At 48.5% G+C, this 12,080-nt stretch overlaps 1 protein-coding gene across 1 annotated transcript in view; it reads right to left on the minus strand.

Moving 5' to 3' along the window:
* Positions 1–5,370, minus strand: part of LOC139609645 (ribonuclease inhibitor-like) — a 137,236-nt gene extending 131,866 nt beyond the window's left edge. Inside the window, exons 1-2 of the mRNA XM_071464528.1 lie at positions 5,150–5,370; positions 3,027–3,203 (exon numbers count right to left, since the gene is read on the minus strand). Coding sequence (XP_071320629.1) covers positions 3,027–3,203; positions 5,150–5,370 — 398 coding nt within the window. The remainder of the gene's footprint in view (positions 1–3,026; positions 3,204–5,149) is intronic.
* Positions 5,371–12,080: the final 6,710 nt, after the last annotated feature.

The following is a 12,080-nucleotide window of genomic DNA, read 5'->3' on the forward strand; positions in this document are numbered from 1 at the left end:
TCAGCAAAAAAAGTCATTACCTCCTCAACGCCTGTACGACTGTGCAATTGATCTTGTCCCTGGAGGCTCTCTCCCTACCAGCTGCCTTTACAACCTCTCTCATCCAGAAAGGGAGGCCATGGAGAAATACATTCACAAATCCCTGGCATCCGACCTTCATCATTGCCAGTAGAAGCAGGGTTTTTTGTGAGCAAAAAGGATGAATCCCTGTGGCCCTGCATAGACTACACCAGCTTAAATAACATAACAGTGAAGAACAAGTACTCTCTACCCCTCATTGACTCTGCTTTTGGTTCACTCCATCAAGCCCCCATCTTCTCGAAATTTGATCTGAGAAATGCCTACCATTTAGTGTGAATTAGAGAGGGGGATGAGTGGAAAACTGCTTTTAACATTCCCATCAGACACTTTGAGTACTGCGTCATGCCATTCGGTCTCTTTCAAGCCCTGGTCAATGATGATCTGCGGGACATGTTGAACATGTTTGACATCCTGATCTTCTCCCGTAACCTGCAAGAACATCAGCAGCAAGTAAGGTTAGTTCTCCAGAGACTACTAGAGAACAAATTGTAATTGTTTGTAGTCAGATATTAGTCCTTTGACTAGTGATATTTGGCTTATTAAGCTGATCACGGTGGATGATATAAAACAACATCAGATCCGAAAAATGAAAAAAATGAAAAAGGAAAACAAACTACAGCAGTCAATGCACTCAGCCTGCGAGTTGAAGACTTAGGCTGACCTAGGCTTTAAGACGTAGTGGAAAAAGTCAAACGTTTAAATTTTCCTCTATCAGCAGCCAAGTCATGGAGAAAACTTGGAGTAGCTCTAACCGTTTGTTTGTTCCCAAGCCTGTAAGTTCCCAGGTAGTTATGGCTCTCCACCCATGAGGGGTACTGTTACAGCCTGGCTGGGCTTTTTCCCCAGTGTTTTTTTCTTCCCCAGTGTTTCCTTGTGTGTCTTTCGTCTATGTCTCATCCCCCCTATGTTTGTGTGTATTTCCTTCCAGCAGGGGCGTGGTGCAACACTGGCAGCCTGACACACCTGCAGCCCATCACTCATCAAGCCCGTTGAAAAACCCTGGTTGATCACCCACTCTCTGCCAGATTGTTCTGCTTGCTTTGTGAATTTGATTATTTGCTTTGTGTTTTCTCCAGAACAAAGTGCTCATCTGTGTTTCTCCTTGCTCCAGAGTTTTCCTGCTCCAGTGCCACAACCTGCTCCTGCTGTGAGACCAATCCTGCTCCTGCAACCCCAACTCTCCCTCTGTCTCCACACTCAGCCGCCATTACCTGCGACGCCACTCACCTGCTGGATTCCCTGGCTACCAAGCCTAGTCTCTGCATAAAAGGATTCAGACTTCTCTGAACCATTGTGTTCAAACATTAAACCATCTTTCATCATAATACACAGTTGTCCATGTCTGAATCTGGTCGGGGGTCCAAGCCTAAGGATATAGTTTGAATCGTAACACTCTGCCTCTGCTGCCAGCTCTGTGTATCTGAGCTGTTTCCTCTCAGAGGCCGTTTCTCCTGCGTCCTCCCATGGTACTGTCAGCTCCACAACATACACAAGCTGCTGTGTTTCTGACCACAACACAACATCTGCTCTCAGATCAGTGGCAGCTGTCTCCTGAGGAACTAGGAGCTGTTTTCCTGGATCTCCTCTGATTGGCCAGTCCCTCCCTGCCTTCAGCTGCATCACGCCTGTTCAAAGCTGCTTCCTGAGTCCTTCACCCTCACCAACAAATCAAATCCATCTTGTCTCCTTCTGCCTCCAGTGAGTTCACTTCTGAGCTCTGACTCTCAGTGGCTGCTGGGAGACACCTCAGCACCTGCTGATGTCTCCAGGTGTGTGGGCCTGAAGACAGGCTTGTTTTAGCCCCTGATAGAAGGAGCCCACATGAAGCTCCACCTGAACATAGAGGACATGTTGGCTCCTCAGCTGTTTATTCACTATGATGTTGGGGAGGTGGGAGCTGCTCATAAATTGCTGACATCAACACACAACAACAGCTGCAATATTTGTTGGTTGCAGAGAGCTGCAGCTTTGCTGGTGTTCAGATCAGCAGCAGCAGCAGAAGATCTGTGAGACTGTTGCAGTTTGATTCTCATCAACTTTCTGATTTTAAGATCAAACTCTGTCAATTCTCTGCTGCTCTGAATCACAAACACTGTGACTGCTCTCATCCAGGGGCCGAGTGGGACCCTTCATTTTACCTGGAGATCACCAGTCCCAGCTGTTAATAACACACAAAGACAAACAGCAGCTAACACAAGCACAGGGCTGCTGCCCAACAACTAGCAGCTAGCTATACTAGCCACATTTAATATGAGCTGAGCTAGCAGCTAGCTACAACGCCCCTGCTTAGCATTTCAGCTGCCGGCTCTTTACTGGATGTTGAATCTCTCTGTGATTGTGGAACATTTCTCTGCTTCCTCCTCCAGTATTTGTTCTTCTTCATTCTTCTCTGCTCCACCTTTCTCCTTCTCTTTCTGCTGCTGCTTCAAACCAATGTGAACAGTGAACACACATGTTCCCTGATAACACCAACACGTCTCTGATGACTCTGTACCAGCCCCACTTCACAGCTCTTATTGGTCAGCAGCTGACCAATCACAGTTCAAGGCACACCAGGTTGTACCCCCTGAGGAGGGGCCGCTCATTTACCCCCCTACTGCAAATATAGACTTGGTAGCGTCTGACGTGCTGGGAGAGACAAGAGGCTGCGAGGCTCAGTTCAGGCTGCAGGATGGTGCAGCGAGGTAGACCACTTTTATATAACACAATATCATTCGTCTACACAATAATCAGTCCGGCCCCGGCCCCCAAACGGCCCCTGGGGGTTCTCCTGACCCTCCCCATCACCACTCTGCTCCTGGTCTCATCTTCCTTCTTTCTCTTCACTGGCTGATTTTTTAAATCCTCACACAGAAATCCTGAAAATGAACCAACCAATGAAAAACTGGAACTTCACAGATTTGAACTGAATATAAAACTACAACAGCTCCAGTCAGTGAACTGACCCCAGAGTCTCCAGTCTACAGTTTGGACTCTCCAGTCCAGCACACAGCTGCTTCACTCCTGAATCCTTCAGGTCCCAGTTTTCACTCAGGTCCAGGTGTCTCAGATGGGAGGGGTTGGACTTCAGAGCTGAGGACAGGACTTCACAGTGAATCTCTGAGAGTCCACAACCACCAAGTCTGTGATGAGAGAAAATATAAAATGTGTTAGAATAAAATCAGACAGTTTGTCATAAAAGACACTGAAGCTAAAATGCATCTGATGAGAAAAGATGATGATGTGATGAACATCTGCTCTTCACATCTGTGGCTCAGCTCATCTTATCTGATTGTGTTTGACATGAAACAATAATTCTCATCACTCTCTCTCAGACCTGCAGAGTTTCATGGGAATCTTTGTTGTGCAGATGAAGGAGGGAAAATGATGTTACATTTCTGCTTCCATCATATGATTTGATCCAGAGTCAGAATCTTGTTCAGAAAAACAGTTTTATTCTCCACTGTTTTTAAACTGACTCCAGATTGCTTGGCTCTGCTGCCTCTCTGTAGAAGTCAACACACACCACTGCATAAAACACATCTGGCTCATTGTGGTGAATCAGTGGCAGCGCCCACGTTGATCCATGAACAAACTGTCTTCAGTAAAACACTAGTGATCAACACTTAGTGGACTCTACAGTTACACCCTGGAAGTGTGTGTGTGTGTGTGTGTGTGTGTGTGTGTGTGTGTGTGTGTGTGTGTGTGTGTGTGTGTGTGTGTGTGTGTGTGTGTCTGTGTGTGTGCAGCTCTACAGTGAAATAAGATTTTCCTCATTTGAAACTGTAAACCAACAGAAAATCAATATGTGGCGTCATTGTTGATGTGGTGGCGGCCTGTCACAGATAAATCAGTGTGAGGGAAACACTGAGGTCTAATCTACAGATACTGAGCCCACACATGTCTTAATGTCCGGTGGGAACATTTCCACACCGTGGCATCCCTACTCCAGAACATTTCTCCTCAGGTCAACTCAGTCAACAGTTCAATCTAATGTCTCTTGGTCTGCTTTGACCAGTTGAGTCATTTCACTGATGTGATGACTTTTCTCTGCTTGTGCAGCTGTTACATTCTGTTTGATCATGAACCATTATCCCATCAGTGTTTGTTGTTACCACAGTGGCTGCTGTTCAGCTCCACTTTTAAAGCAGCTTTCATTGGAGCCCACTGTTTTTGTCTCCTGTGATTTAAAGGGGGGGGGGGGGGTGTCATGCTCATCATGACTTCAGTCATCTCTGGACAATGATTCAGGTCTCATACAAACTTCACTAAACACCTGCTAGAACCTGCTCATTAGAGCTTCACTGCATTCACTGTTCACTGTCAAACAGTGATGACTGTTGTCATAGAAACCTCATGAGTCCTGAATACAGACCTCCACAGATTCATCACTGCTCTCCTGTAACACTGTCACAATGGACAGTTTCAACAAAGCTGGACCAGAGACATCTTCTTTTTTCATTCACACATTCTTCTCCCTAACAAAAAATCTGCTGCCTACATTACCCACAATGCACCTCAACCACCAACCCTCAGCTGTTAGATTAAGGTGTGTTATCCAGCTGAGATGAGGGGGGCTACAGAGGTCTGGTGTCATCTTCAGACTCCGCCCACACTGACTCAGGTGACATCACCTGAGGACATTTATCAGACTGCACAGCTGGAGACAGTAAAGATTTAATACTACTGTTTTCTCATATGCAGGTGTCCGCCCCAACACCTGGAAACACCTGGAAACACACACTGAGGTGTAAGATCAGTGGAGCTGCTTTAATTAGTTTGATCAGGTTTGAATTAAACCAAAAAGACTCAAAACAACACAGAACATGAACAAATCAATGAAGCATCCAACAATTATTACAAATAAACAAAATGAATGTTTTAATGAACTTAACAGTAACAATCACAACCAACTGAAACATCTACATTATGTTGCTCACAGCATTTACAACACCTCCAGAAAAAACACAACTGACCTAAAAAAAACTGAGAATAATGAGAATAAATGAAAACTGTGTTTTTCTGAATTTGACGCAACTACTGATCTAACCTACTGATTGATAATTATATTGATCATGTCTGGACTCACCGAGCCTTCCTGCAGTTCCTCACAGCTGGGATCAGTCTCCGTCGTCCCTGCAGTGATGTCTTGTACTTTTTCAGGTCCAACTCATCCAGAGCCTCCTCTGACATCTGCAGCATGTAGGCCAGAGCTGAGCAGTGGATCTCAGAGAGTCTCTGCTCGGATCTGGTCTCTGACTTCAGGAACTCTTGGATCTCCTGATGAACTGAGTGGTCCTTCACCTCCATCAGACAGTGGAAGATGTTGATGCTTCTGTCAGGAGAGATTTTATCACTGTTCATATTTTTCAGGTTGTTGATGGCTCTCTGGATGGTTTCTGGACTGTTCTCTGTCTGACCCAACAGACCTCCTAAGAGTCTCTGGTTGGACTCCAGAGAGAGGCCATGAAGGAAGCGAACAAACAGGTCCAGGTGACCATTTTTACTTCTGAGGGATTTCTCCATGGCTGCCCTAAGGAAGACATCTAGGGTTAAATCAACATATTGTTTTCCCAGGAAGTTCTCCAGGACCTCTGTGTTCCTGTTGGTGTAACAGTGGAACATGTAGACTGCAGCCAGAAACTCCTGAATGCTCAGATGAACAAAGCAGTAGACTGTTTTCTGGAAGATCACACTCTCTCTTTTGAAGATCTCAGTACAGAGTCCTGAGTACACCGAGGCCTCTGTGACATCCAGACCACACTGCTCCAGGTCTTCTTGGTAGAACATGATGTTTCCTTTCTCCAGATGTTCAAACGCCAGCCTCCCCAGCTTCAGAAGAACTTCCCTGTCAGCCTCCATCAGCTCCTGTGGACTGGTCTCATGTCCCTCATCATACTTGAGCTTCTTCCTCTTTGTCTGAACCAGCAGGAAGTGTGAGAACAGGTCAGTCAGGGTCTGGGGCAGCTCTCCTCTCTGCTCTGTAGGCAACATGTGCTCCAGAACTGTAGCAGTGATCCAGCAGAAGAGTGGGACTTGACACATGATGTGGAGGCTCCTGGACTTCTTGATGTGTGAGATGATTCTGCTGGACAGCTCTTCATCACTGGATCTCCTCCTGAAGTACTCCTCCTTCTGGGCGTCAGTGAAGCCTCGTACCTCTGTTACCCTGTCAACACATGTAGGAGGGATCTGATTGGCTGCTGCAGGTCTGGAAGTAATCCAGACCAGAGCCGAGGGAAGCAGGTTCCCCTGGATGAGGTTTGTCAGCAGCAGGTTGACTGATGACGTCTGTGTGACATCAGACACAACCTCCCTGTTGGTGAAATCCAGTGAAAGTCTGCTTTCATCCAGGCCGTCCAAGATGAACACAACTTTACAGACAGCCAGCTGCTCTGCTGTGACCTTCTGTAATGTTGGATGGAAAACATGGAGCAGCCTGAGAAGACTGTACTGCTGCTCTCTGATCAGGTTCAGCTCCCTGAATGAAAGCAGAACCAGCAGACTGACATCTTGGTTCTCCAAGCCCTCTGCCCAGTCCAGACTGAATTTCTGCACTGAGAAGGTTTTTCCAGCACCAGCGACGCCGTTGGTCAGAACCACTCTGATGGGTCTCTGTTGGTCAGGTAAGGCTTTAAAGATGTCGTGGCACTTGATTGGAGCGTCATGGAGGGTCTTCATCTTGGAAGCTGTCTCCAGCTGCCTCACCTCATGTTGGGTATTAACCTCTTCACTCTGTCCCTCTGTGATGTAGAGCTCAGTGTAGATCCTGTTGAGGAGGGTTTCACTTTCTGTTCCATCACTTCCTTCAGTCACACGTTCACATCTGCTCCTCAGACTGATCTTATGTTGATCTAAAACCTCCTGCAGACCACTATCTGCTGAAAGAGAAGAGAGACTGTCAGACTGAAGACAGAGAATCTGAGAATCTGCTGATTATTTTCATCAGCTACAGAGAAACTAAAGACATAAAGACATCAGCAGACACATGTTCAGTCTCACTTTGTACAGTGCTGCTCTGACTGGCTGTCTGCAATCCAGGTCTGGTTCTGGGTCTTTTTCCACACGGGGGACAGGAGGGGTCTCCTGAAGACCCAGACTGGTCCCAGTATGAGGTGAAGCACTGTCTGCAGAACCAGTGTCCACAGCTGATAGAGACTGGATCCTTCAGGACGTCCTGACACAGAGCACAGCAGGACAGCTGCTCCTCCACAGAGACACCACTCCTCTTCCTCCCTCTGTGAAGACATGTCTTCATCACTAACATGTCCCAGTCAAATATGTCTAATAACTGAATCATCTTCAGCTCAGTTTACAGTAGAAATTGTCTCTTACTGTGAGTCTGAGGGTCCAGGTTCAGGACTAAACTCTGGAGGATTACGCTCTTTGGACCGGTCACTCTTCATAGACAGACAGCTGGATCCCGGAGACTCTGCTCTCAGTCTGTGGTTCTGACCTCTGCAAACACAAACATGTTTTTATTCATATCACATCCATCACTGATCAATTCTCTGATGACAGAGTCATTGTGGGAACTCTCAGCTGACGTCCTGCAGTGACGTCACCATCCAGCACCGCACACTGTACTGAAGGATGGAAGCAACACAGCAGCATCCAGAAACAACACTGTTGTGTCAGTCAGTCATTAAATGTGTCCAGTCTCCAGCTGTTGATGACATGTCTCACATCAGCTCTAAAGAAGCAGAGTGATACAAAGGTAAGATGAGAGGATCAGATGTCTGTGACCCCGACACTGCCACTGCCACAAATGAAGACAAAACAACATCCTGACTAAAACTAATGGCTGCTGATGTGTCTGCTCTTCTTCTCCATATTGATTCTTTCTCTGGAGTTCAGCTTCATTTCACACAAGGAGGCCTGTGTGTTTCTCCATGACTGTGACAACAGCAAACACCACATCCTGCTGCAGGCTTCATCTGACCATCACACAACTTCACTGACAAACACACAGTTTGTCAGAGTTACATCTGCACAGATATCAGTGATGGTAAAGACAGTCTTGTGTGTAATTAAAGGATCATTCTGCTGTTATTCTACATGTTTGTTCTTGACAACAAACCCCATGAAAAGACACTCACAACACTTTGTGACTTCCCTCCTCTGTCTGTGGCTCTCAGCTCTGAGCCCATTGGTTCCTTCTGAAGACTTAGGGCCTATTTTAACCATCTAGGCTCATGGAGCCAGAGCATTTAGGACATGTCCTCATCCACTTTTGTTAGTTTAACAGTGGACAAACAGTCGCAGCCCCAGGCGCATGCTTCAAACAGGTTGTAATTAGTCTCTTCAGTCATCATGTATGTGTTTTGGACATAACATGTAATAAACCAATCAGAGAGCTCTCTCCCATCCCCTTTAAAAGCCAGGTGCACCTGCACCTTGGTGGATTTCTCTGATAACGGTGGATTTAGCAGGTAAGACAGAGCTCTTCTCTGCAGAGGAAACTGCTGGTGTGCAGAGTGAAAGTGTGCGAGCAGACGTCAACAGCTACAGCAGGATTCCACCAAACAGGCCTGTCGGAGGGATAATATGCAATATTTTTCAAGAACGCTATAAGAGATAAAAGGCTGCAATGTAAGAAAACAAGGAATTTGTCCACATTCGTACGTCCACTGAAAGTGCCTGATTTGCCACTAACAGGTTCAGATTATTAATATATGTGTCTGACTATATTATGGACAGGGTTCCTACTGAGACAGAACTTTTTGTTCAAGGCAAGATCTTTTTTGTTTAAACAGAAACAGCCATTGCTCTATTCAAAGCCACATTCCAGACTCCATTGACAAAAACAGCAATTCTACCTCACAGAACATGGGAGCTGTTGATTTACCGCTGCCTCCATCGTTCAGTTTGTTGGTGCTATTATGTGACTTTCAGTGGTGGAATAACATATTTCAAAACCCTCCAGACAACAGAGCCAGTGCTAAAGTGCCAGAGGGCTTGCAAAGATGGTTCTTCCTCCCCAGGACGATGGTGCACATTGACCAGCTGGTTTTTCATTTGTCTGTTTCCTGTTTTGCCACACTAACTCTCTTGTGATTTCAGACTCTGCCACTCCCTCCTGTTCTGCATTACCTGCTGATTTCATTCACCTGGCCTGCCCCGCCCCCTCACTCACCTGCTCCTCATCAGCTAATCAGCCCTTAGTATATGTACAGGTGCATTTCCCTCAGTTCTTTGCCAGATTGTCTAGTGTGTTTACCTAGCTCTCCAGCATCCTGTGATTCTGATTCTGATTCTGATTCTGATTCTGATTCTGATTCTGATCCTGATCCTGTCTGTTCGTGTCTTGACCTGCCTTTTGGACTTTGGACCTCCCTTTTGCCTGCTCCCACTGGATTTGTTTGCTACATGGATTGACTACCTGGTTTGACTTCGGCTTGTTATTAAACACCGTTCCTTCACCTGAACTGTTTCTGTGTCGTGCTATTGGGTTCTTGCCTGCCGCTTTGTGGGACCTGACAGTACAATCTGGCCAAGAATGGACCCAGAACACAATCCTTCTCCGCTGAGCCGCCTCGAGAATATTGAGGGCGTCCTCCAGCAGCACGAGGCCATGATGTCCGCTGCCGCAATGGAAGCCAGGCAGGCGGCGGAGGCTAATACACGGGCGCTAACGGCATTAGCTGAACAGATGCAGCAGCTAACTGTGTGACTCATGAATCCTGAGGCTCACGCACCGGCAGCAGCTCCACCACTCCCCGATGTTTCTCCTGAGGCCCGGGTGGGGACCCCTGAGCGCTATGATGGTGACCCAGAAACCTGCAGCCCCTTCCTTGTGAACTGTTCCTTGCTCTTCTCCCTCCAGCCTCGCATTTTCGCCTCTGAACAAGCTAAAGTAGCGTTCACCATCAACCACCTCACAGGTAGAGCTCGTCTGTGGGGAACCGCTGAGTGGGAGAGTCAGTCTCCAGCCTGCTCCTCTTTCCAGTTGTTTGCTGAGGAGCTGCGCAAGGTTTTCGGCTTGGGGGCCGCCAGATCAGAGACTGCACGGGGACTCATGGGCATGCAGCAGGGAGACCGCACGGTGGCGGATTATTCTATTGATTTCCGCACCAAGGCCCGCCAAAGCAGGTGGAACTCCGAGGCTCTGGTAGACGCTTTTCTCCACGGACTGGCGGGCTACGTTAAAGATGGACTGGTCTCCCACACAGTTCCGCTGACGTTGGATGGGGTCATCGAGTTGGCCATCCAGATTGACCTGCGTTTCCAGGCACGTCGTCGGGAGAGACGGCAGTCGATTTTCCAGACCACAGGGGTGGTCAGTCACTCCACTGAGGGGCCAACGATGGAGTCTGAGCCAATGCAGCTGGGCCGTGCTTCCCTCACGCCAGAGGAATGCAAACAATGCAGGCAGGGAAACCTCTGTATGTACTGTGGCAAGGGTGGACATTACAAATTGACCTGCCCAGTAAAAGACCAGGCTCGCCCGTAATCGAGGAGGTACTGGTGAGCCCTACGACGATGCAGTCTCCTCTACGACTATGACTTTCGGCCCCCCTGCTCTTTTCCAATGGTCCTCGGACCCTGGCCGTGTTAATAGACTCTGGGGCAAACGCCTGCATCATCGATGAGGAACTGGTACAGCAGTTGGGGCTTGAGCAGGTTCCATTGTCTGGCCCGGTTTCTGCGCGAACTCTTGATGGCCACGTCCTGGGGACGGTCACGCACCAGACCGCCAAGGTACCCATGCTGCTGTCAGGGAACCATTATGAGTTGGCCCAGTTTCACATCCTAAACTCCCCCAGTCAGCCTCTCATTCTGGGATATCCATGGCTTCGTCAACACAACCCCAACATTGACTGGGAACGGGGGGTCATCCGTGAGTGGGGAACCACTTTTCATCGCACCTGCCTGAAACAAGCCTCGTCTCCACCCCAGTCGTCCCCTTCCAGTCCACCACCTGACATCTCTGGGGTGCCACCAGAGTACCACAGCCTCCGCCTGGTGTTCAGTAAATCTAAAGCGTTGTCTTTACCTCCTCATCGGCCATACGACTGCTCTATCGACTTCCAGCCTGGCACATCTCCACCCAAAGGCCGCCTGTACTCGCTGTCGGCTCCCGAGAGAAAGGCGATGGAGGTCTACATCTTGTCATCTGGTTTCTTCTTTGTGGAGAAGAAGGACAAGACTTTAAGGCCCTGCATTGATTACCGAGGACTTAATGATATCTCCATCAAGAACCGCTACCCGCTGCCACTCATCTCGTCTGCCTTTGAGTTGCTCCAGGGGGCCACCATCTTCACCAAAACTCGACCTTCGCAACGCCTATCACCTGGTCCACATCAGGGAGGGGGACGAGTGGAAGACAGCATTCAACACCCCTTCGGGGCATTATGAATACCTTGTAATGCCCTTCGGCCTCACCAACGCCTCTGCCATCTTCCAAGCTCTGGTCAATGATGTCCTTCGGGACATGTTCAACCGGTTCATGTTCGTCTACCTAGATGACATCTTGATTTTTTCCAAGTCTCGAGAAGAGTACATCATCCATGTTCAGTCTGTGCTCCAACGTCTCCTCGAGAACTCCCTGTTTGTCAAGGCGGGGAAGTGCGAGTTCCACGCATCTACAGTCTCGTTCCTGGGGTACGTCGTGGCCAAGGGCAGTCTCCAGATGGACCCGGCGAGGTCTCAGCAGTCACCTCCTGGCCTGTTCCTGACTCCCGTAAACTGCTCCAACGCTTCCTGGGTTTTGCCAACTTCTACCGCCGCTTCATCTGAAACTACAGCTCCGTGGCCGCTCCCCTCACGGCTCTCACCAGCTCCAAGGTGCTGTTCCGCTGGAACCCAGCAGCCGAGGCCGCCTTCAGGACCCTCAAACTCAGGTTCACCACAGCGCCCATTCTCCAGCTGCTGGATCCCGACCGCCAGTTCATGGTGGAGGTGGACGCTTCCGACGTGGGGGTGGGGGCGGTGCTCTCACAACGGTCTGCCTCCGACCAGAAGGTACATCCCTGTGCCTTCTTCTCTCGGCGTCTGTCCACAGCTGAGAGGAACTACGA

This window comes from Trachinotus anak, unplaced genomic scaffold, assembly GCF_046630095.1.
Source record: "Trachinotus anak isolate AG129_WGS33_773 ecotype Australia unplaced genomic scaffold, CSIRO_AGI_Tana_v1 ptg000026l, whole genome shotgun sequence".
In the NCBI taxonomy this organism is placed as follows: domain Eukaryota; kingdom Metazoa; phylum Chordata; class Actinopteri; order Carangiformes; family Carangidae; genus Trachinotus; species Trachinotus anak.